This window comes from Macaca fascicularis, chromosome 18, assembly GCF_037993035.2.
Source record: "Macaca fascicularis isolate 582-1 chromosome 18, T2T-MFA8v1.1".
Lineage (NCBI taxonomy): Eukaryota > Metazoa > Chordata > Mammalia > Primates > Cercopithecidae > Macaca > Macaca fascicularis.
In genome coordinates this window covers 80,730,436-80,756,875 of record NC_088392.1, presented here as the reverse complement: position 1 = coordinate 80,756,875, position 26,440 = coordinate 80,730,436, and the positions used below count along the sequence as shown (strand labels likewise).

Below are 26,440 nucleotides of genomic sequence, written 5' to 3'. Positions count from 1 at the left end.
GAAAATTTCTACTCAGCCTGTAATTTGATAATGGGAAGTGACAAATGGGAGTTACTATAAGTGACAATATAAATGCTTTCTAATTTTTAGTGTGTGTGTGGAGACAGAATGAGGTGTTAACAGTTGCTTTGACTTTGAATTTAATGTAAGTCTGGTTGACATTGTACATTTCATGAAGATAAAAATTAAGAGTCTCAAATCCTTTAGGTCAGAAACGTTTCTTAAACCATGTTAGAAAGGCCAGGTGTAGTGGCTCATGCCTGTAATCCCACCAGGCACTTTGGAAGGCTGAGGCGGGAATATCACGTGAGCTCCAGAGTTTAAGACCAACCTGAACAACATAGGGAGCCCCCACCTCTACTTAAAGAAGAAAAAGAGCGTCAGAAAGCTAAGAAAATAGTTAATCTCCTTATAATTAGATAAACACCTTTGTTTAAAAAAATGATTTGGTTCATTTTTAGTATGAATATTAAAGGTGATGTTGAATGTTATCTTTAGTCCATGTAAGTGGTAAAACACCAAGTGCCTGAGTTATTTTGGTTAGACTTTGGTTGAGTAAATATACATAGTATTGAAATCTCTGAAGTTCTAAATATTTATGTTTATAGGCACAGAATCAAAAGTTTCTGTGGGAATTTTAAATATAAAACTTGAAATGTATCCACCACTCAATCAAACATTATCTCAAGAAGTAGTGAACACACAGGTAAATAGTTATGAGTTTCTCTTTTTTTGTCTGTCTGTTTTCATAGTAGTGTATTTAACTGTTGATCCTAGAAGGCACTCTATTTTTAGAAAATTACCATTTATTACTTTCTAGATTAGCACTCAGAGGTTCACAAAAAGGATGAGAAAGAAGATAAAGACAAGACTGTTTTCCTAGGAGAATCTGTATCTAGTTTGGGAAATACAATGAACGTTTATTGAGACAACATAAGAATTTTACAGAACAGGCCGGGCGCGGTGGCTCACGCCTGTAATCCCAGCACTTTGGGAGGCTGAGGTGGGCGGATCACAAGGTCAGGAGATCGAGACCATCCTGGCTAACACGGTGAAACCCCGTCTCTACTAAAAATACAAAAAAAAAAACTAGCCGGGTGTGGTGGCGGGGCCTGTGGTCCCAGCTACTCCTACTCGGGAGGCTGAGGCAGGAGAATGGCGGGAACCCGGGAGGCGGAGCCTGCAGTGAGCCGAGATCGCGCCACTCACTCCAGCCTGGGTGACAGAGTGAGACTCCGTCTTAAAAAAAGAAAAAATTACAGGATAAAGCTGAAGAGGATAAAAGAGTGAAGTGTAACCTCGGTGGGGTGGGATTTTAACGTTTTCACGGACGTTTATTGAAAGCTTGCTGCTTGTGTCTTTTCTGCTCTGCCCTCTCAGGGTAGAGCGCTTGCCACTTCTAGAGTGTATTTGGAAAGGGTTTTTCCCTAGTTCCACTGTCAGGTTTCTGACGAATTGCTTTCTTCCTGGGTCTTACGAGATCGGCAGACGTTTTCACTCCTCTGCACTGGATTTGCCGTCCCGTTTAGTTCCTGCCAGTCTGCAGTTTGGAGGTTCTCATTATCTGCTGACTTGCTGGATGGCACTTGTGGCATGGTTCTCCTTGATTCCATACACCACCCTTTACTCCACCCTGCCTGTCATGTTGTTCCTTTTACAGACCTGTGGTTAGATGCTAGTGCTTCTCCCTCAGGCAAACAATGCCCTGCCCTGTTTTCTTTAAACTTTTTTTCCTTCCTTTTGTAAACTCTCATCTCCCTCTAATCTCTAGCTTCTGACATATGTCATGGGTGGTATATATACCTGAAACCACATAGTGGAAACCAATCTTGATGTTACTCAAATAAACACCCAGCCGTATGGGAGGCTAAGCTGGGAGGATCACTTTTGAGTCCAATAATTCAGGACCAGCCTGGGCAACATAGTGAGACCCTGTGTCTACAAAAATTTTGAAAAATCAGTCAAATATGGTGGTACATGCTTATAGTCCCAGCTCCTTGGGAAGCTGAAATGGGAGGATTACTTGACCCAGGAATTTGAAGTTACAGTGAGTGATTGTACCACTGCACTCTAGCCTGGGTGACAGACTAAGACCATGTCTCTTAAATAAATGGTGTATACACACATATACATATATGTATACGTGAGGGTTTTTTTAGCTTGTTTTTTTCAGACAGTCTCGCTGTCGCCATGTTGGAGCGTAGTGGCGCAATCTCAGCTCACTGCAACCCCTGCCTCCCAAATTCAAGCAGTTCTCCTGCCTCAGTCTCCCGAGTTGCTGGGACTACAGGCGTGTGCCACCACGCCCACCTAATTTTTGTATTTTTAGTAGAGACAGGGTTTCACCACGTTGGCCAGGATGGTCTTGATCTCATGACCTTGTGATCTGCCTGCCTCGGCCTTCCAAAATGGTATACGTGAGTTTTAATCATGTTATTCATATATTTATGTGACATACAAAGTAAATGTTTGGGCTCTACTTTTTTAGGGTAGTAGCTTGTTTTTTTAAATTAAATTTTATTTTTTTAGAGACAGCATCTCACTCTGACTCTCAGGCTTGAGTGCAGTGGTGTAATTATAGCTCACTGAAACCTCAAACTCTCAGCCTTAAGCAATCCACCTGCCTCAGCCTCCCAAAACACTGGAATTGCAGACATGGACCACTGTGCCCAGCCAGGTTCTCCTTTTTAAACTTAACATTATTTTATATATTTTTTCTCATATTTCCACTGTCATATTTATAATTTCTAGTGACTAAAACATAAGTTTATTCTGTTTCTGATAAATTGCTTCTAATTTTATCTTTAAAATTTCACTATTAAAAATTTTAGCCAGGCTAATTAGTCTGTAATCCCAGCACTTTGGGAGGCCAAGGTAAAAGGATCACTTCAGGCCAGGAGTTCAAGACCAGCCTGGGCAACATAGGTAGACTTCATCTCTACAAAAAATTTTAAAAGTTAACTGTGCATGGTTGGCGCATCCCTGTAGTCCCACCTACTGGGGAGGCTAAGGCGGGAGGATCACTTGAGCCCAGGAATCTGAGGCTACAGTGAGCCATGATCATGCTACTACACTCCAGACTCGGTGACAGAGCAAGACCCTGTCTCTTAAAAGAAATTAAAGTCAGAAATATGTATGGATCCTAAACAGGTGTTAAAATGTGCTAGACACTGTTCCAGACACTGGGCATGTAGCTGTGTACAGGGCAGCAGACAGCTAGACAGCTTGCTCTCAAGGAGTTTAGATTCTGGTGCAGGAGAAGCAATCAGTCAGCAAACAAAATAATCAGATAGTAGAAGGTGTTTTGTGGAGAATTATTACAGCGGATATGATATAGTGGTTATTGGGTGACTGATCATAGGTCAGGTGACTAAGGTAGGGAAAGGGTCTGAACGGCAGGAAGTAACCACCCACACAAAGATTGGGGCTGAGCTTCCAGCATTGAGAACAGCCTAGAACAAAAGCCCCTACGGAGGAACGAAAGCGTCGTGTGGCTGGAGTGTAGTGGGCTGGAGAGAGAGGAGAAGATGAGATAGTCAGGCCAGCGTTCATAGGCCGGGCAGGTATTTTGCAATGTGATGGAGAATGAAGTTTTTTTTTTGTTTTGTTTTGTTTTTTTTTTTTTTTTGAGACAGAGTCTCACTCAGTCGCCCAGGTTGGAGTGCAGTGGCGCAATCTCTGCTCACTGCAAGCTCCGCCTCCCGGGTTCACGCCATTCTCCTGGCTCAACCTCCCGAATAGCTGGGACTACAGGCGCCTGCCACCACGCCCGGCTAATTTTTTTTGTTTTTAGTAGAGACGGGGTTTCACCGTGTTAGCCAGGATGGTCTCGATCTCCTAACCTCCTGATCCGCCCTCCTCGGCCTCCCAAAGTGTTGGGATTACAGGCGTGAGCCACCACGCCCGGTCGAGAATGAAGTGTTTTAAACAAGAGAATGACAGTGTGTTTTGTTTTGTTTTGTTGAGATAGAGTCTCACTCCATCGCCCAGGGTGGAGTAAGGTGGCATGAACGCGGCTCACTGCAACCTCTTCCTCCCAGTTTTAAGCAATTCTCCTGCCTCAGCCTCCTGAGTAGCTGGGATTACAGACATGTATCACCATCCCCAGCTAGTTTTTGTATTTTTTGTTGAGACGGGGTTTCACCATGTTGGCCAGGCTGGTCTTGAACTCCTTACCTCAAATGATCCACCTGCCTTGGCCTCCCAAAGTGTTGGGATTCAGGAGGCTGAGGCAGAAGAATTGCTTGAATGTGGGAGGCAGAGGTTGCAGTGAACTGAGATCACGCCACTGCACTCCAGCCTGGGCGCCAGAGCGAGACTGCATCCCGCCAACCAAAAAAAAAAAATTCTGTCTTGGGAGGAAAAAAAGGTGACTTATGACTATTGTATGGAGACTGGCTTGGACTAGGGGTAAGTGTAGAAACAGGGAAGTCAGAAGGCTCTTATAGAAGATGATGATGACTCAGATTAGGGTGGTAATGATGTAGAGAAGTAGATAAATTTGTTACATATTTGGTAGTAATTAAGGATAATGAATAGAAATTGAAAAATATTTTTTTAAATTTCAAGCTTGCTTTGGAACGTCAGAAAACTGCAGAGAAAGAGCGATTATTTCTTGTATATGCCAAGCAGTGGTGGAGAGAATATTTGCAAATTCGACCCTCACACAACTCACGACTCGTTAAGATTTTTGCACAGGTTTGTAAATTATATTAGAATAATTTTATGCCTGTATTTGAGATTTACTGTTACGTGTGTAAATTTCGTTTAATATTTATTTGTAAAATGTATTCCAAAAAATAAAAGTGTATTTGTAAAATAAAATGCTGATTTTGTAATATTTTCTTTAACTGCATAGGTGAGTGGCAAGATCAATCTATGTCTTATTTTACTTTCAATTTCAATTATTGTGGGTTTTTGAAAAATCAGCTTTCTCAGGTTGAATCTGTTATTGTGTTTTAAACCCTTTCTGAATATATTTGATTTAAAGTAGATGAAAATCCATTTTGTTTAACTTGGAATGTGTATTTGCTTGATATTTAGTGCTAAATAATTAACCATTTGGACACTCTGCAGGTTATATGTAAATCCAGCTCTTGTGTGCAGAACCGGGGGGCTCTGGGCATATATATTTTTTTTGTTAGGGTTTTAAAAAAAATTCTATATAACCATGACCTCTAAGCCAGTGACCAGTAATGTTTAACTGAAGCATTTCAACTATATATCTCTGCCTCCATTTTTCCTGAGTCCTAAACCCATTTTTTCTCTTTTACAGACCAACATAAATTATATGGTCAGGGTCACTTATTTTTTGTAACTCCTAAGGAACAGTTCAAATATTTTGTATATATTCAGCCTCATATAGATGCTTTCATATAAGTATAGTGTAGTATATTAAGTTTCTCTGATCCTGTGCATCCATCCAGCTTTACCCTACTTTCCCTAGATTTTGGAACAGGCTAAAAGTGGTTTAGTTTCCAGATGGGGAGCTTGGGAATGAGAGGTTGACTAGAGGTGGGAATAAGGGAAATGGCTTCTGACTTTCTGATAGCGTTGTTTATATATTGAATGACTGGTTGGCAAGGTAACAGCAATATCAGGACAAGGGCAAGGAGAAACCAATCAAAATATAACTGGCTTCCTGGCTGGGCACAGTGGCTCACGCCCGTAATTCCAGCACTTTGGGAGGCCGAGGCAGGTGGATCACCTGAGGTCAGGAGTTCAAGACCAGCCTGGCCAACATGGCAAAACCTTGTCTCTACTAAAAATACAAAAATTAGCCAGGCGTGCTGGCGGGCATCTGTAATCCCAGCTACTCAGGAGGCTGAGGCAGGAGAATTGTTTAACCTGGGAGGCAGAGATTGCAGTGAGCCGAGATCACGCCATTGCACTCCAGCCTGGGTGACGGAGTGAGACGGTCTCACGACAATAACAACGACAAAAAATATACACACATATATAAATAAACACAGATATGTGTTTTAAAAACTGGCTCCGTGCTGTCTATATAAATGAGGCATTTCTTCGTTGCCATGTGGAATTAGGAACTAGAGAGGACTCAGGATGGAGTAAGGCAGTGAATCAGAGAAATGGTAGGATCAAAGAGGAGGAAAAAGTTGCGACGCACTAAGGAAGTCGAGGACGTGGGGTTTTCTTTTACGAAATATTACTTAAATGAATTCCACTCTCTGAGAATTCATTGTAAGATTTGAACCATAGAAGGTAATTTAGTCTCATAGTAACCATATAAGATTGTCAAGTGGCCAGGCATTGGCTCTTTTTGTAAACAGTATGAAGGTTAGAGAAGAGAACGCTCTTTTCAAGGCCAAACAGCAACTCAGTCATGGCAAAGCCTGTATTAAACTGGAGTTTTTACTGGTGCCTTTTTAGTTTGTGCCACCTCTTTCCATACACAGAGTAAATAAAATGCTGATTTAATTTAGATTCGCCAGACCTGTTTCTTGCTGCTGCTTCCTGTATTTGACTAGTTATGAAATTAAAGAACAACAATATAAAGCAATCTAATTATAAAAACAATATTGCTTTTATAGATGAAATATACGTAAATATATATAGATGATATACAGATATATCCTGCCTTTAGAATGTAAAACTTTTTCTAGAGTGTTTTTTGAAATTTTGCTTTCAATTGACTTGGTTAACGATTTTTTATTTTTTAGCTTGTGGGGATATATTTAGATAATATTAGAATATTGCTATAATAAAATGATGTATCTTACATTCTAAGATGCTACTATTGATGATTGACTTAGGCAAATGCTTCCACTTCTTATGTACTCATCTTTTCTTGCCTGTTAGTGGACTTGTAAGAATAGGAGTAACATTCCTACACCTCAGTCCTAACCAAAGATCTGTAGATTCACCGTGGCCATCATACTTAATAATTCATTATTCTTTTTATCCTTTGTTAGCTGGTTTTGCTATAATATAATAGTAATTCATTGATTCCTTTTGAACTTTTTAGTGCAAAAAACCTTAAAATAAGTTACAGAAATTGAACTTTAAGGCCACTAGGTTTTAAGAAAATGTTGTAAATCACTTGAGCATTGAGGATATCCTTTTAATATTTAATTTGTGATTTCAGGACTTAGTATTCTTATACAACAGTAGATTATTAGTAATGCTAAGTTCATGTAAAAGAAAATCAGAGTTCTCTATATCCCCCCAAAATTAGAATAATAATCCTCTGTTTTAAAAATCAGTGCCCTCTAGGCCAGGCAGAGTACCTCATGCCTGTAATCCCAGCACTTTGGGAGGTTGAAGCGGGCGGATCACTTGAGGTCAGGAGTTTGAGACCAGCCTGGTCAGCATCGTGAAACCCTCTCTCTACAAAAATACAAAAATTAGCCAGGTGTGGTGGTGCACACCTGTAATCCCAGCTACTCAGGAGACTGAGGCACAAGAATCGCTTGAACCTGGAGGGGTGCAGGTTGGAGTGAGCTGAGATCACGCTACTGCACTCCAGCCTGGACAACAGTGAGACTGTCTCAAAAAAAAAAAAAAACAAAAAAAAACTGATGCCTTCTACTTTTGAGAACTATAGGTATGAGAGGAATCTATAGCCAATTTGCTCTGCAACATAAAAATTTATGATCTTTCTCACTATAATCAAATGTAAATAAGTGAGATTTTTTTTTTCCCTTGCTGAAGTATGGGACTATATTGGAAAAAGATGTTTTGGTTATGGAGAAAGACATTAGTGGTCCTGATAATTCAGACAGATGGTGTTTCTGTTGGCTGGGTTAGATCTTATGTCCTGAGGAGCCCTACCAGAGAGGGTAGGTCATCTCCAAATGTTGAAGAGTAAGTGGCCCTTTTACAGTGCCGTGTCAGTAACCAGGAAGGTAAAGAGATTGTGGGCTTTGGTAATACTAACTGTAAAATCACAGTGGTAGACAGTCATCAGAGACCTATATATGCATACAAGTTATTCAGCACCAACACCAAGATACATCCTGTATTTAGAACGTAAAACTTTTTCTAGAGTGTTTTTTGAAATTTTGCTTTCTGTTGACTTGGTTAACAAATTATTGTTTCCTGTGGATCTCTAAATTTGAGGCACTAACGGAAACAAACTAGAACCAAGCTATGATCATTTCTATTATATGAGCCAATCAGAAGAGTTACTTGTTCTGTCTGGCTATATATTGTTAAATTCTATATGGTAATGTGAAAGAATGCTTCAGCTTAGAGCACCTCTCCCTCCCCTACGTACCTGCCCACACGTTTCTCAGCGGAGTTCTTATTGCCACAGCCTTTGGAGTAAAACCGCTCAGAGCTAGATAGCTGTAGCTCCCCAGTTTTCATCTATAAAATGAAAATAAGAGAGATGAGGATTAAGGGAAATTATATACACAGCACTTTGCAGCCTAATACCGGATACAAGGTAAGCACTCAATCAATGGTATGCTGAATTATTTTATCCTACATTAATGTATTTGAAAAAAACATATTATAACTGGGGATGATTAATATGTCATTACAGATGTTTTTCCCCTTTTCCCTAGGATGAAAATGGGATAAATAGACCAGTCTGTTCCTACGTTAAACCACTTCGAGCTGGACGGCTTCTTGATACTCCAAGGCAAGCAGCAAGATTTGTTAATGTCCTTGGTTATGAACGAGCCCCTGTTATTGGAGGAGGAGGTAAACAGGAGCAGTGGTGCACTCTGCTGGCCTTTCTCTGTAGAAGCAAGGTATTATACACACATAATAGAATTAAGTAGCAGTATATCATAGTTGCTCTGAATTTGTAATCCATTTGTAAAATAATGCCTTAGGAAAATGTACATATAGTCAACCCTCTGTACCCACAGGTTCTGTATCTGTAGATTCAACCAACTGCAGAGCAAAAATATTTATAAAAGTGAAAAATAACACAATAATAAATAATAGTACAAATATAAAACAATGGAGTATAACAACTGTTTATGTAGCATTTACATTGTATTGAGATTTTTAAGTAATTTAGAGGTGATTTAAAGTACATAGGAGGATGTGCTTAGGTTATATGTAAAATACCATTTTGACTGGGTGCAGTGGCTCATGCCTGTATCCCAGCATTTTGGGAGGCTGAGGCGGGTGGATCACCTGAGGTCAGGAGTTCAAGACCAGTCTGGGCAACATGGTGAAACCCTATCTCTACTAAAATACAAAAAATTATCTGGGTGTGGTGTCACGTGCCTGTAATCCCAGCTACTCAGGAGGCTGAGGCAGGAGAATCGCCTAGACCTGGGAGGTGGAGGTTGCAGTGAGCCAAGATTGCGCCATTGCACTCCAGCCTGAGGACACAGCAAGACTCCATCTCAAAAAAAAAAAAAAAAACTGTATACCATTTTATATAAGCCTTGAGTATCCATGGATTTTCTTTTGCAAGGGTCCTGGAACTAACTAACCCCTTTGGGTACCGTGAGACAGCTGTGCTATCAACTTGACCACGTCAGAACCTTGTTCTGTTTTTCATAACATTTAAATATCAATACACAAAAAACTCAGCATCTTTATTTTCTCATGTGGTTTCTTATTTAACTTATTGTGATTTCTGTGATGTAGGGACCTACAAGTACTAAAGTGTCAGAAATCAACTTACAGAATGAATTAGAGACAGCACCAGGACCAGACCATGGCTTTCTGGTACTATTGATGTGTTGAAATTTGCTCAGATAATACATCTTTAAAAAAGAGAAAATGGGGCCAGGTGCGGTGGCTCATGCCTGTAATCCCAGCACTTTGGGAGGCCTAGGTGGGCGGATCACCTGAGGTGATCGAGATCAGCTTGACCAATGTGGAGAAATCTTGTCGCCACTAAAAATACAAAATTAGCTGGGCGTGGTGGCACATGCCTGTAATCCTAGCTACTCAGGAGGCTGAGGCAGGAGAATTGCTTGAAACTGGCAGGCAGAGTTTGCTGTGAACTGAGATTGCGCCATTGCATTCCAGCCGGGCAATAAGAGCGAAACTATCTCAAAAAAAAAACAAAAACAAAAAGATAAAATGGCAGTACAAAATGAATATAGAAAAGAAATCTTGAATGGCATGCTATTTTGTTTAGTTTTACATACAAATGTATATTTAATTACACTTTTTGAATGACTTGATTTCAGTAAACTAATTTTATAGATTATGGGATATTTCCTAATCTGTATTCTAAAAATGTTGATAGTATGATAACAAACAAGTAAAACTATCTTTACGCTGGGTGTGGTGGCTCACGCCTGTAATCCCAGCACTTTGGGAGGCTGAGGCGGGCGGATCATGAGGTCAGGTGATCAAGACCATCCTGACTAATACAGTGAAACCCTGTCTCTACTAAAAATACAAAAAATTAGCCGGGCGTGGGAGCATGCACCTGTAATCCCAGCTACTCGGGAGGCTGAGGCAGGAGAATTGCTTGAACCTGGGAGGTGGAGGTTGCAGTGAGCCGAGATCACGCCACTGCACTCCAAACGGGGCGACAGAGCAAGTTAAAATATGTATATACACATATATGTGTGTGTGTATGTATATGTATATAACAACAGCATTAACAGTAATGGTGAAACTTTACCCATAATTCTATTCCCAGTTTATCATTTTTTATATTTTTTCTCCTGTATATGTATCATTTATTCCATAATTATAATTAATGTAAATAAATTTTTGTATCTTGCTTTATAATTAAGCATTATGCTATGAACATTTTTCTATGTGTTGCTACAATCTTTCTGATTTCCTTTTTTTTTTTTTTTTTTTTAAATGAGACGGAGTTTTGCTCTTGTCGCCCAGGCTGGAGTGCAATGGCACGATCTTGGCCCACTGCAACCTCCGTCTCCTGGGTTCAAGCGATTATCCTGCCTCAGCCTTGCTAGTAGCTCGGATTACAGGTGCATGCCACCACCCCCAGCTCATTTTTATATTTTTAGTAGAGATGGGGTTTCACTGTGTTGGCCAGGCTGGTCTCGAACCCTGGTCTTAGGTGATCTGCCCGCCTTGGCCTCCTGAAGTGCTGATTTCTATTTTTTTAATGAGTGTTTAAGTTTTATTGAGTCAATATACAAAATATACTTAACTGTTGCCCTATTGTTAAGTTCCCTAACTGCCAAGTTAGGGTCGTTTTTTTTATTCAGTGGTTTTGTTGTTGTTGTTTGTTTTCTTTTGTTTTGTTTGGGACGGGGTCTCGCTCTGTCACCCAGGCTGTAGTGCAGTGGTATGATCTCGGCTCACTGCAACCTCTGCCTCCTGGCCTCAAGCAATTCTCCTACTTCAGCCTCCTGAGTAGCTGGGACTACAGGCATGGAGCCACCATGCTTGACCTTTTTTTTTCTTTTTTTGGTATTTTCAGTGGAGATGGGGTTTTTTGGCCAGGCTGGTCTCGAACTCCTTGCCTCAAGTGATCTGCCCGCCTCAGCCTCCTAAAGTGCTGGGATTACAGGCAAAAGCCGGCACACCTGGCCATAAAGTTAAGCTGATTTTTAATTTTTCGATGTTATCGTGAATGAACTTTTACATTGACTATCTTTGCAGATATTATTATTTTACTTTTGAATTTTCTTTAGGACAAAATCTCAGAAATAATTGGGTCTAAAAGGTTGATTGGCCACATGCAGTGGCTCATGCCTATAATGCCAGCACTTTGGGAGGCCAAGGTGGGCGGATCACTTGAGGTCAGGAGTTCGAGACCAACCTGGCCAAAATGGTGAAACCCCGTGTCTACTAAAAATATAAAAATTAGCTGGGTGTGGTAGTGCACACCTGTAGTCCTAGCGACTCTGGAGGCTGAGGCAGGAGAATCGTTGGAACCTGGGAGGAGGAGGTTGTAGTGAGCCAAGGTCATGCCACTGCATTCCAGCCTGGGTGACAGAGCGAGACTCCATCTCAAAAAAAAAAAAAGTAAATTAAAAAATAAAAGATTGGTTATTACATTTTTGTAAAGTCACTTTAAGAATTATAAAATGCTGTTTGTTTTCTTACAGTTAATTAAAAAAAAAAAAAACTGTAGCACCACCAATGCAAATTTTTTGGAGAAAGAAATTTCTTGGCGAGGTAAGGTGGCTCATGCCTGTAGTCTCAGCACTTTGGGAGGCTGAGGCAAGCAGATTGCTTGAGCCCAGGAATTCGAGACCAGCCAGGGCAACTTGGCGAAACCCCGTCTCTACAAAAACACAAAAAATTGCTGGGCCTGGTGATGAGCGCCTGTGGTCCCAGCTATTCAGGAGACTGAAGCGGGGGAATCGCTTGAGCTAGGGATGTCAAGGCTGCAGTGAGCTGAGGATGTCAAGGCAGCAGTGAGCTGAGATCACCCCTACTGCACTCCAGCCTGGGTGACAGAACTAGACCCTATCTCGAGAGGAAAAAAAAAAAGAAAGTTCTTCATTCTGAAACGCAACTCAAATAGTTATTTTTGCTTTTGCCTGTAGTTTTCGTACACTTAAATACAAAATTGTAGCCATACTGTTTAATATCTTAGTAATTTTTTTCACAAAACACAGTATCAGATATTTTCTTTTCTTTTCTTTTCTTTTTTTTTTTTGAGACAGAGTCTCACTCTGTTGCCCAGGCTGGAGTGCAGTGGCACGATCTCAGCTTACTGCAAGCTCCGCCTCCCGGGTTCAAGTGATTCTCCTGCCTCAGCCTCCCGAGTAGCTGGGATTACAGGCACACACCACCATGCCCAGCTAATATTTTCTGGTTTTTTATAGGTCTTTATAACTTTTAAAATTGAAAGTAATATAATCACCTCAAAGAAAATCTGGAAAATAGAGTGGAAAATTATATATAACCTCCCCAGTAGTAACCATTGTTGGCATTTTGTTGTTGTTCTTGCCAGTCATTTTTCCTATATATATATATTTTCTTGAAATTATCACATATAGATACTATCAGTCATTGGTTGAGTGCTTTCCATTTATTTGCATTTCTTGCTGTATGACTTGTTTGCTTGTTTGTTCATGTCCTTCAGCTATTAATCTATTAAAATATTCCAGGCTGGGAACAGGAGCTCATGCCTATAATCCCAACACTTTGGGAGGCTGAGGCAGGAGGATTGCTTGAGCCCAGGAGTTCAAGAGCAGCCTGGTTAACACAGTAAGACCCCCGTTTATACAAAAAATTAGCTAGGTGTGGCAGTGCACACCTTTAGTTCCAGCTACTTGGGAGGCTGAGACAGGAAAATCACTTAAGCTTGGGAGGTCAAGACTGCTGTGAATCATGTCACCAGCCTGGGTGACAGGACAGGCAAAAGGCTGTCTCAAAAAAAAAAAAAAAATTCTACTTTTCTATGTTGTGTGAGTTCTTTATAAAACTTTTTTTTTTTTTTTTTGGAAACAGAGTCTCACTTTGTTGCCCGGGCTGGAATGCAGTGGCGCGATTGCAGCTCACTGCAACCTCTGCCTCCCGGGTTCCGGTGATTCTCTTGCCTTGCCTCCCGAGTAGCTGGGACTATGGGTGTGCACCACCACGCCCAGCTAATTTTTGCATTTTTAGTAGAGACGGGGTTTCCCTATGTTGGCCAGGCTGGTCTCCAACTCCTGACGTCAAGTGATCCACCCGCCTCGGCTTCCCAAAGTGTTGGGATTACAGGCGTGAGCCACTGTGCCCGGCCAATAAATTTTTATTATAACTTTGTATTTAAGTAAGTAATGAGGAAACAATATGGAAGAACGAATACTTCATTTTAATTTGTCTTATCTTCCAGGGTGACTGTGAAGATCATGCTAACCTTCTGTGCAGCCTTCTTCTTGGATATGGATTAGAAGCCTTTGTTTGTGTTGGGACCAAGGCAAAAGGAGTACCTCATGCATGGGTTATGACTTGTGGAACTGATGGGACCATCACTTTTTGGGAGAGTTTAACAGGACACAGGTTAGTCTACTAAGTGTATAAGGATATTAAAATGAAGTTATAAGTTTTTTTTTTTTTTTTGAGACGGAGTCTTGCTCTGTCGCCCAGGCTGGAGTGCACTGGCACAATCTCAGCTCACTGCAACCTCCGCCTCCCAGGTTCAAGCCGATTCTCCTGGCTCAGCCTCCCAGTAGCTGGGATTACAGGTGCACGCCACTGCACCTGGCTGATTTTTATAATTTTAGTAGAGACAAGTTTTCACCATGTTGGCCAGGCTGGTCTCAAACTCCTGACCTCAGGTGATCCACCCACCTCAGTCCCCCAATCACGCTGGGATTACAGGCGTGAGCCACCGTGCCCAGCTTAAGTTTTAAGTATTTTAAATTATAAGGGTTTTTTGTCCATATTGATGGTACTTGAAGGTACGTGTTGATGATTTTAGTTAGAGCCTTTTTAGTGATTACGTAAAAAAGTACTTCAATTATGGCAGCTAAGTAAATGAACTCTAAGAAAACTTTTACCTCAAATATTCTTTACCAACATGATGTTGGTAAACAGTAAATTATATTTACTAGTTGTGTATGATTAGCATCTTTTTTTTTTCAGTTTTCTCTCTTTTTTTTTTTTTTTTTTTGGCAGTGTCTCACTCTGTTGCCCAGGCTGGAGTGTAGTGGCACAGTCACAGCCCACTGCAGCATCCCCTTCCTGGGTTCCAGTGGTCCTCCTACCTCAGCCTCTTGGGTAGCTGGGACTGCAGGTGTGCACAGCCATGCCTAGCTAATTTTTTTGGAGGGATGAGGTTTTGCTGTGTTGTCTGGGCTGGTCTTTAATTCCTGGGCTCAAGCAGGCTGTCCGCCACAGCCTCCCAAAGTGCTGAGCCACCACGCCTGGCCGGCATATGTTTTTTTCTGATGATCATCCCTAAGCCTGAAAATAAGTTCAAGTTGTAAATCATTATTTCTTTTTAAAATTTGACGTGGTTACCATCTCCATGTTGGCAATCCACTGGACACATTTTTTGAAGTACTTTAGCCTGTCATCAGATTTTGAAAGAGCTGAGTACCTCTGTTGTAGGACTTCCTCCTTAGTTCAGCTAAGAGCTGGATCTTTGTCACACGGCCACGAAAAATTAGGCTCGTAGGCAATTTGAAGGGGGAGAAAAATGGAATTTATTGGACAAAAAGGAAAAAAACTGGGAAACAGGGACCCTCCACAAAGCCAGAGCGCCCGCTAGTGTGCTTCCCGCCTCGCAGATTCACTTCCAGGGTCCACTCAGGAAGAGGAGGGGCCAGGCTCCTCCCCACTGCAAATTGCTGAACTTGTGTGGCTCCACCCCAGTGTACGCTCCTCCCAGTGCACAGGCTGGTTGGAGTTTCTCTGGGGACCCCTTTCCACCTGGCTGTCTCACTTCTCTTCCTGGAATATTCTCTTTCCTTAGCTTATTTCTTGTAATTGTCTTTCAATATTCATTATTCCTCTCTGGCTGTTCGCAGTTTTTCCTTCATCTTGTCTTCAAATGCATGTGTTCTAGAGGCTCGGCCATGGGCCCTCTTCATTTCCCTGAGTCCTTTTTCTCCCTGGTTGATAATCATGCCCAGTGATGTTTTGGTTAGTTGTGCCTAAAAATGCATAACCAGATTTTTTTAATTATGTTATCTGAGGCAAACTTTTTTGATTTTTTTTTTTTCTTGGAGACGCAGTTTCACTCTTGTTGCTCAGCCTCCCAAGTAGCTGGGACTACAGGCACGCACTCCCACGCCCAGCTAATTTTTGTGTTTTTAGTAGAGACAGGGTTTCACTACGTTGGTCAGGCTGGTCTCGAACTCTTGACCTCAAGTGATCTACCTGCCTTGGCCTACCAAAGTGCTGGTATTACCGCACCCGGCCTTTGATCTTAACAGTATACACAGAATGTATTCTGTTGTTTAGAGTTGGTTTCAGTATTGTAAGATGTACCATACAATTAATACAGAGTAATCAAATTGTGGAAATAAAGAAAAACAAGTATTAAACTCTAGTTCTGAAAAAGTAGTTATGGCCTTAAGTGTTAGAATAATTTTCTCAGTAAGATGCTGCCTTCTTAATTTTTAAGTTCTCATATGTAAAATTATTTAATTTTTTTAGGTACATCCATAAACCTACCAATCCTGATGAACCTCCAGTTGCTGAACAGCCCAAACCACTGTACCCATATCGAACAATTGGTTGTGTTTTCAACCATCAGATGTTCCTGGGAAATTGTCAACCCTCTGATGCAGTAGAAACCTGTGTCTTTGATTTGAATGATGAATCCAAATGGAAGCCCATGAGTGAGGAAGCAATTAAATCTGTGTGTGCTCCTGGAGCTACAACATCCCTTCCTCCCTTTCCACCTCTGTGTGCGTCCACAATCGACGCGTCAGTAACAAGTAATGAAATTGAGATGCAGCTGAGGCTCCTAGTGTCAGAGCACAGGAAGGTAATTCACACTGAAACCGTTGTAGTTTCCTACTTCTTTTCATTTGTGTAGTATTGTATTTAACTATTTTTTGGTGTGTGTGATAGTGCCAGTCACTATTCTAGACCTGAACAAAACAACTATAGTCCCTACTATTATGAACCTTATAATTTTGAAAGTCGTGAAAGTTTAAGTTCTGAGACTCAGAAATCTCCAAATTAATTAATGCTTATAGAATGAATTACTTCCTCTTAGAAATGAAGAATGGTGAACCTGTTCACATCCCTTAGAGTTAAGATTTTTGCTGAATACCACTATTTGGATTTCCTCTTTGTGAAATGCTTATGCACATATTTGCCCCCTTAAAAATCCTGGGTTAGGCTGGGCTTGATGGCTCACGCCTATAATCCCAGCACTTTGGGAGGCTGAGGTGGGTGGATCGCTTGTGCCCAGGAATTCAAGACCAGCCTGGGGAATATGATGAAACACTATCTCTATTATTTTTTAAAGAAAAAATATGTATACTGGGTTATATTTTTTTCATATTCATTTTTCTCCCCAGGTTGGTTCCTGTTTGTTTTCATATTATACTCAACTAAGTAGATGTCTGGCTTTAATCTGCATTTCCCTGATTACTTATGAGATCAAGCCTCTTTTATTTTTATTTTTATTTTTTATTTTTAAGATGGAGTCTCTCGCTCTGCCACCCAGGCTGGAGCGCAGTGGCGTGGTCTTGGTTCACTGCAACCTCCACCTCCCAGGTTTAAGCAATTCTCCTGTCTCCGCCTCCTGAATGACTGGGATTATAGACATGTGCTACCATGCCGCCAATTTTTGTATTTTTTGTAGAGATAGGGTTTCACCACGTTGGCCAGGCTGGTCTCGAAGTGATCTACCTGCCTCAGCCTCCCAAAGTGCTGGGATTACAATTGTGAGCCACTGTGCCCAGCCAGATCAAGCCTCTTGTCAAATAGCATGAAGATTTCCTTTGTAAAGTGCCTTTAAGAAGATATAAAAAGTATTAAGTCATAAAGGAAAAGATTATATCTTAAAGACTTAAGTTCATCAAAAGAAAACATTAAGAGATTGAAGCTGTGGGGTGGGAAAAGTTATTTGTAACACGTATCACCAACAAAGGACTCGAATCCAAAATTCCTACAAGATTGAGTTCTAATTCGCCTTTTAGGGTTCCCTGTTCCAGTCCCCACCTTGGGTGAGCCCTGTTTTCTATGTTCTTTGAGGCTATCAAAGGCAAACTGATTTATCAAACATGTTCTCTGGGTTCCCAGTTACTCTTAGCTTTGGCCTCTAATATATTTCTTATTCACTTGTCAACTTACCAAAGCATTTAAATATATATTTTGGAAAACTTGGCATTTGTAATATGGTTTCAGCAAGAGTTGGTCAGGATACCTCTGGTCCATTATATTGCTGGAAATGAATGCCCCTTATTACTTTTTATTTCCTTCCATCACTTGTATTGCCTTTAGCTTTCTTTTCTTAGGTTCTGCTTACAAATAAAAGCAGTATCTTATAAGAATTACTTTTGGCCAGGCATGGTGTCTCACGCCTGTAATCCCAGCAGTTTGGGAGGCTGAGATGGGTGGATCGCTTGAGCTCAGGAGTTCAAGACCAGCCTGGGTAACATGGTGAGACCCTGTCTCTACAAAAAGTACAAAAATTAGCCGGGTGTCGTGGCGCATGCCTGCAGTCCCAGCTACTTGGAGGCTGAGGTGAAAGGAGCCGGGGAGGCGGAGGCTGCAGTGAGCCGAGATTGTGCCACTGCACTCCAGCCTGGGTGACAGAGTAAGACCCTGTCTCAAAAAAAAAAAAAGAAAGAAAGAATTACTGTTTATAGAAAAAGAAAACGAAGCTGTGACGGATGCCAGTGTTGATCACTATTTAAGTTAAGGTGCCTATAAATCAGCAAAAGTTCACATTTTGCCACAGGAGAAGCATTGTTAACCATGGACCTTTGAGACCATTTGTGACGAGTTAAAACTTTGAATGTGAAATGAGGAAATGCCAGAGATCCATTACGATAATCAAAATATCTAGAATTTTGAGAATTTTTTGTATTTGTAACAATATTATTTTTAACTTCATATGTCTAGATATCAATAGATATCATTTGGTGTTACAAATGGAATCATGGGCTGGGTGCGATGGCTCACGCCTGTAAATCCCAGCACTTTGGGAGGCCAAGGTGAGTGGATCACTTGAGGTCAGGAGTTCGAGACCAGCCTGGCCAACATGGTGAAACCCCGTCTCTACTAAAAATGCAAAAATTAGCCGGGCTTGGTGGTGGGTGCCTGTAATGCCAACTACTCAGGAGGCTGAGGCAGGATAATCACTGGAACCTGGGAGGCAGAGGTTGCAGCGAGCCAAGATTGTGCCACTGCATTCCAGCCTGGGCAACAGAGTAAGACTCTGTCTCCAAAAATTAAAAAAAATAAAAAATAAGTGGAATCATGTGTTTTTAACATTAGAAATATGTTTTAAGCTCCCTAGGGGCCTGTAAAATGTGTTCATCTTTTTATCTCTTATATAAGTTTTATAGAGTACATGTTCAGTAAATACTTGTTTAATTACATATAGAATTAATTTGTTGACTTTTCTCACCTCTGCAGTTCAGTTTGTGGTAGGAAGAGTCAGTCTTTAGTAAACAGATTCATTCTTACTAAGCTCTTTTTTTTTTTTTTGAGACAGAGTCTCGCTTTGTCGCCCAGGCTGGAGTATAGTGGCATGATCTCGGCTCACTACAAGCTCTGCCTCCCGGCTTCACGCCATTCTCCTGCCTCAGCCTCCTGAGTAGCTGGGACTACAAGCACCCGCCACCACGCTCGGCTAATGTTTTGTATTTTTAGTAGAGACAGGGTTTCACTGTGTTAGCCAGGATGGTCTCAATCTCCTGACCTCGTGATCAGCCCACCTTGGCCTCCCAAAGTACTGGGATTGCAGGCGTGAGCCACCACGCACGGCCTAAACTCTTTAAAGTTAAGTAAAATATCTCAAAATATCTCAAAATATAAGAATTATACCTGTCCTCCATATTAAGACTATTTCATATAGTATTTTTTAGTAGATATTAGAGTACTACAGGATTTGGGGACCTCGTGAACGACATTGTTTTGAATGGTTTTTTTTGGTTATTTCTCTAAGAAGTAAAATCTGATCACCTGTAGTTCCTTTTATCTGATTTTTATTTCTATACATCCCTATAATTATTATTATTAAAATATTATGATAGCTTTTAAAAATCTTTTCTTGGTATACATTAAAATGATCAACATTTTTATTTAGTTGGTTTTGAAAATATTTTTGTATTTCACTTTTTCTTTTTCTCTTGATTGCTTATAGGATCTGGGCCTCACTACTGTTTGGGAAGACCAGCTCTCCTACCTTTTATCACCAGCTTTGGCGTCTTACGAATTTGAGCGTACAACAAGTATTTCAGCAGGCAATGAAGAATTTCAAGATGCCATAAGAAGGGCTGTGCCTGATGGTCACACATTTAAAGGGTTCCCAATACATTTTGTGTATAGAAATGCAAGACGTGCATTTGCCACATGTCTTCGGTAAGGTGTAATTTATGGAATCCTTTTTTCAGTTTAGGAATCTTAGAGATCAGTCTGGCAGGGTTTTTTTTATTTTGTGTTTTTTTTATTTTTTTAACTCAAGGTCTTGCTCTGCTGCCCATGCTGGAGTATAGTGGCACAGTTATGGCTCACTGCAGCCTGGACCTCCTGGGCCCAAGTGATCCTTCCACCTCACTCTTCCAAGCAACTGGGACCACGGGCACGTGCCACCATACGTGGCTATTTTTTTTTAATCTTTATTTTGTAGAGATGGGGTCTTCCTATGTTACCCAGGCTGGTCTTGAACTCCTGGGCTCAAGCAGTCTTCCCACCTCGGCCTCCCAAAGTGCTGGGATTGCACGTGTGAGCCATTGCACCCAGCCTAATCTGGTAGTTATTTAGGAATGACATCCGAGTCACATGGGAGCTTTTTCAGTGACTTACCCTCCTTGCCACAGATTTTGATTCATTTGGTCTGAAATGTAGCCCTAGATAGTCTGGGATGATTTTCCCAGTGATTTTGGTGTAGTCTCAGGTATCTCTGATTTTGTTTGGACTATAAGGAAATAGTCTGTAATTTGAATAGCTTGACCAAAATTATAGTGTATTTGATAGCAGAGACAGAATTTGAAAAAATTATTTTATTTATTTATTTTTGAGATGGAGTCTCAGTCTGTCACCCAGGCTAGAGTGCAGTGGCACAATCTTAGCTCACTGCAACCTCTGCCTCCCGGATTCAAGTGATTCTCCTGCCTCAGCCTCCCAAGTAGCTGGGATTACAGATACCTGCCACCATATCTGGCTAATTTTTGTAATTTTTAGTAGAGATGGGGTTTCACTATGTTGGCCAAGCTGGTCTTGAACTCCTGACCTCAGGTGATCCACCTGTCTCGGCCTCCCAAAGTGCTGAGATTACAGGCATGAGCCACCATGCCTAGCCTGAAAAAATTATTTGAAATACTGATTTACTTGCAAATAAGGAAGTAAAGTGTATGGTCACTTCTTAATTGAATAATTTTTTTTTCTTAAATAGATCTCCTTTCTGTGAAGAAATAATCTGTTGCCGTGGAGACCAAGTGCGACTGGCAGTTCGTGTCCGAGTGTTTACTTACCCTGAATCTGCATGTGCTGTTTGGATCATGTTTGCTTGTAAATATCGCTCGGTATTATAGGGCCAATATTTATGTAAGAATTATACCTGTGTGTAATTAGAATTTTACACATTGTACATTACTTAGCTATTTAGAGGTTTGTTATTTTAAAATCACAATCTGGCTTGAATGGCATGTTTCAATTTTGTATATACTTGACTGGTAATGTTTAAAAAAAAATCATGTGTTCCTTTAAAAATTAAGGCTGAAAAACTTGTATAAATCTCCCTGGAATTTAGTATAAATTAAGTGTATATTCTATTTTAATAAATGCTACTTTGTTTACAGTTACCAGTAGTTTAAATATTAATATAAAATGCCTTCAGTTTTCTTTACACTAACAGGTAATCAAAGAGAGATTTGTCTAAGGGTTTGAGCCCTAGAAAAATCAATATGATCATTACTTTTCACAGGTTAATGGGATTATTTTATACAAATTAGGAGAAATTAACTTCATGACAGATTTATTTATTGCATTGGTAAAAATAAATGTTGATGAATTATCACTTTTGTGGTTTATTCCTAGCCCTTGGGATATCTGAGACTGTCCAGAAATTTAAGGTTGGACCTTGAAGCAAGAATAGGAAAAAACTAATACCAGAAAAGCATAACTATTAATAACCTCATATGAAAGTACATGAATCATTTAGAAATATTTATCAGTGTGATTCATTGTAAAAATGAACTGGGTATTTTAGAAAAAATTTATTATACCTCTTTGTTACGATACTGATAAATTGTGATCTTGCAGTCTATCACTGATTTTCTGTGGTCAGAGGATTCATTACTAGCCTCTTCATGGATTCTATCTTCTGAAACCCTTTTTTCTTTCTTTTCATTGTGATAAAAAAATCAGCATATATGTGACTAAATGAGAGATTATGTGAGACCACAGAAAACAAGCATATGTGAGTGACTCCATACTGATTTTTGTTTTAAAATTGAGCACGTTTTCAAAGTTTTTTTTTTTTTTTTTTTTTTTTTTTTGAGACGGAGTCTCGCTCTGTCACCCAGGCTGGAGTGCAGTGGCCGGATCTCAGCTCACTGCAAGCTCCGCCTCCCGGGTTTACGCCATTCTCCTGCCTCAGCCTCCCGAGTAGCTGGGACTACAGGCGCCCGCCACCTCGCCCGGCTAGTTTTTTGTATTTCTTAATAGAGACGGGGTTTCACCGTGTTAGCCAGGATGGTCTCGATCTCCTGACCTCGTGATCCGCCCGTCTCGGCCTCCCAAAGTGCTGGGATTACAGGCTTGAGCCACCGCGCCCGGCCGTTTTCAAAGTTTTTTAAGGCTCGGCACAGTGGCTTATGCCTGTAATCCCAGCACTTTGGGAGGCCGAGGTGGGCTGATCACTTTAAGTCAGGAGTTCATGACCAGCCTGGGCAACATGGTGAAACCCTGTCTCTACTAAAACTACAAAAATTAGGCGGGGCGTGGTGGCTCACACCTGTAATCCCAGCTACTCAGGAGGCTGAGGCAGGAGAATCGCTTTAACCTGGGAGGCAGAGGTTGCAGTGAGGTGAGATTGTGCCACTGCACTCCAGCATGGGAGGCAGGGCAACACTGTGTCTCAAAAAAAACAAAAAACAAAACAAAAGGGCCAGGCATGGTGGCTCACACCTGTAATCCCAGAACTTTGGGAGGCCGCTGTGGGTGGATCACAAGGTCAGGGGTTCGAGACCAGCCTGGCCAACGTAGTAAAACCCTGTCTCTACTAAAAATACAAAAATTAGCTGGGCATGGTGGCATGTGCCTGTAGTCCAGCTACTCAGGAGACTGAGGCAGGAGAATCGCTTGAACTCGGGAGGCAGAGGTTGTGATGAGCCAAGATTACGCCACTGCACTCCAGCCTGGGCAACAGAGCAATACTCCATCTCAAAAAAAAAGTTTTTTAAAAATTAATTTTAAGTAGCTAGGCATGGTGTCACACGCCCATAATCCAAGCTACTCGGGAGTCTGAGGTGGAAGGATCGCTTGAGCCTACAGAGGTTCTGGTGAGCTAAGATCACATCACTGTACTCCAGCTTGGGTGACAGAGCAAGACTCTGTCTCAAAAAAAAAAAAAAAAAGTGAAAGCTGATTCCTCAACTTATTTTAACATTTTATATATTAAAAAAAAGTTTTAAGTGAACAAAAGCAAACATTAAAAAGAGTAGCAATTCAACTTTTTGCAAGAAGCTGCATAATACATGATATGAGGGGTCTGACTGCCTATTTAGCACCTCTGTGCATAGTTCTTTTTACTTTTTTAAGTTTATTTTTTCAAAGAATCTTCGTTCACTCTGATGTGTGTAGTTCTTAATTTAGTTGCTTCATCTATTGATCTTAAGAAAGTAACTCTATACCAGTTGGCTATCCAAGTTATTTTAATCACTTTAATTCACCCCTACAAATAAAATGATTTTGTTTTTCGAAAATTAAAATCTAAAAGTGTCTTAAAATTTACTTTTTGGGCCAGGTGTGGTGGCTCACACCTATAATCCCAGCACTTTTGGAAGCTAAGGCCGGAGGATGGCCAGGAGCTCAAGACCAGCCTGGGAGCATAGAGACCCCCCAACTCTATAAAAAAATAAATCTGCTTTGTTTTATTTTTATATATAATAAATACTTATGATTCAATTTGTTTAAAAAGTCTGAAAATATTACGATCCCTATTCTACAATTTTCATCAAAAATGGTACTCAGATGTTTCATGTGAAACTGACGGCCGGGCACGGTGGCTCAAGCCTGTAATCCCAGCACTTTGGGAGGCCGAGATGGGCGGATCACGAGGTCAGGAGATCGAGACCATCCTGGCTAACACGGTGAAACCCCGTCTCTACTAAAAAAATACAAAAAACTAGCCGGGCGAGGTGGCGGGCGCCTGTAGTCCCAGCTACTCGGGAGGCTGAGGCAGGAGAATGGCGTAAACCCGGGAGGCGCAGCTTGCAGTGAGCTGAGATCCGGCCACTGCACTCCAGCCTGGGCGACAGAGGGAGACTCCGTCTCAAAAAAAAAAAAAAAAAAAAAAAATGAAACTGACATGACTGTAGAAAATTAGCAAAATAATAATTAAAGCTTTTTTTAAAGCATAATGGCTCACACCTATAATTCCAGTACTCTGGGAGGCTGAGGCAGGAGAATGTCTTGGGTTCAAGAGTTTAAGACCAGCCTGGGCAATATAGCAAGACCCCATCTCTACAAAAAATTTTAAAAATTAGCATGGCGTGATTGTGCACACCTGTGGTCCCAGCTACTTGGGAGGGTGAAGTGGGTGAATCACTTGAGCCCAAAAGATTGTGCCACTGCACTCCAGCCTGGGTGATAGAGCAAGACCCTATCTCAAAGAAAAAAAACTTTTGCCAAAATTACAAATAAAGCTATCAACAGAAAATTGCTGGTAATTTTCAACTTTTGAGACAAACTATGAGGTATGCACTAAGAGACAGACTATATTAAGATCAAGGCTGAATTAACATTGAGGCTGAGTTTCCCACCTTATTGTACCAGAGTAATGTGTATTTCAAATGCACTTTTGGTATAAACTGTGTAATAAATATGCTTTTTATGCACCAAGAGTCTGGCATTAATATTTTTCTTTAAAGACTTACAAGGTTATTTCAGTGCATGTACCACTAGAAGTCTGCTATTATTATTTTTTCTTTTTTCTTTTTTTTTGAGACAGAGTCTCACTCTGTTGCCCAGGCTGGAGTGCAGTGGCGCAATCTTGGCTCACGGCAACCTCCGCCTCCCAGGTTCAAGCAGTTCTCCTGCCTCAGCCTCCCAAGTAGCTGGGACTACAGGCACATGCTGCCACGCCCAGCTAATTTTTTTGTGTTTGTTAGAGATGGGGTTTCACCTCGTTGCCCAGGCTGGTCACGAACTCTTGAGCTCAGGCAATCCGCCCGCCTCAGCCTCCCCAAGTGCTGGGATTACAGGTATGAGCCATCACGCCTGGCTTGTTCTTACTAATAATTTTTCTTTTTCTTTTTTTTTTTTTTTGAGACAAGAGTTTGGCTCTTGTTGCCCAGGCTGGAGTGCAACAGCGCAATCTCAGCTCACCACAACCTCTGCCTCCTGGGTTCAAGTGATTCTCCTGCCTCAGCCTCCCAAGTAGCTGGGATTACAGACACCTGCCATCACATCTGGCTAATTTTTTTTTTTTTTTTTTTTTAGTAGAGATGGGGTTTCTGCATGTTGGTCAGGTGGGCCTCAAACTCCTGACCTCAGGTGATCCACCCACCTTGGCCTCCCAAAGTGCTGGGATTACAGGCAGGAGCCACCATGCCTGGCCAATTTTTCTTTTTAAGAATTAAATTTACCTTGTATATTTAGCCGTCATAAAAGTTGTTTTTCTATTAAAAATGTAAAATTTAAAAAACAATGTCTCTTAAGGTGTTGTTCTTGACAATATGTATACCGACAGTCCCCTCTATATGTGTATATATATGTATTTTTATATCTCTCTATTTAGTTAATAGAAAAGTATCAGAAACCCAGAAACTTCGGCCGGGCGCGATGGCTCAAGCCTGTAATCCCAGCACTTTGGGAGGCCGAGACGGGCGGATCACGAGGTCAGGAGATCGAGACCATCCTTGCTAACCCAGTGAAACCCCGTCTCTACTAAAAAATACAAAAAAACTAGCCGGGCGAGGTGGCGGGCGCCTGTAGTCCCAGCTGCTCGGGAGGCTGAGGCAGGAGAATGGCGTGAACCCGGGAGGCGGAGCTTGCAGTGAGCTGAGATCTGGCCACTGCACTCCAGCCTGGGCGACAGAGCGAGACTCCGTCTCAAAAAAAAAAAAAAAAAAAAAGAAACTTCATCTTTCATTAGTCAAGCATAAACCTATTGAATAAAAATTTGAGCCAATCCAAGTCAACATAGTGAGACTGCATCTCTATGAAAAATAAAAAAATTGGGGCCTGGCGTGGTGGCTCATGCCTGTAATCCCAGCACTTTGGGAGGCCAAGGCGGGCGGATCACCTGAGGACGGGAGTTTGAGACCAGCCTGACCAACATAGAGAAACTCTGTCTCTACTAAAAATACAAAATTAGCTGGGTGTGGTGGTGCATGCCTGTAATCCCAGCTACTCGGGAGGCTGAGACAGGAGAATCACTTGAACCTGGGAGGTGGTGGAGGTTGCAGTGAGCTGAGATCACACCACTGCACTCCAGTCTGGGAAACAGTGTGAAATTCTGTCTCAAAAAAAAAAAAAAAAAAAAAACAAGGCGGGGGGCGGTGGCTCAAGCCTGTAATTGGGAGGCTGAGGCGGGCAGATCACCCGGGATCAGGAGTTCACCACCAGCCTAGCCAGCATGGTGAAACCCCGTCTCTACTAAAAATACAAAAATTAGCTGGGCATGGTGGCACATGCCTGTAATCCCAGCTACTTGGGAGGCTGAGGCAGGGGAATCGCTTAAACCCAGGAGGCAGAGGCTGCAGTGAGCCGAGATTGCTCT

At 41.4% G+C, this 26,440-nt stretch overlaps 1 protein-coding gene across 4 annotated transcripts in view; it reads left to right on the top strand.

Annotated features, from left to right (window-relative positions):
* Positions 1-21,511, top strand: part of CEP76 (centrosomal protein 76) — a 28,192-nt gene extending 6,681 nt beyond the window's left edge. For 2 of the 4 annotated variants that reach the window (XM_074022961.1, XM_005587238.5), the window contains exons 6-12: positions 609-706; positions 4,570-4,698; positions 8,529-8,717; positions 13,694-13,860; positions 15,964-16,297; positions 19,637-19,854; positions 20,888-21,511. In XM_074022961.1, the coding sequence (XP_073879062.1) occupies positions 609-706; positions 4,570-4,698; positions 8,529-8,717; positions 13,694-13,860; positions 15,964-16,297; positions 19,637-19,854; positions 20,888-21,026 (1,274 nt within the window). In that variant the 3' untranslated portion in view covers positions 21,027-21,511. Of the gene's footprint in view, positions 1-608; positions 707-4,569; positions 4,699-8,528; positions 8,718-11,972; positions 12,043-13,693; positions 13,861-15,963; positions 16,298-19,636; positions 19,855-20,887 lie in introns of those variants that run through there. The other 2 variants (XM_045377828.3, XM_074022962.1) reach the window with 2 other exon arrangements.
* The last annotated feature ends 4,929 nt before the right edge of the window (positions 21,512-26,440 follow it).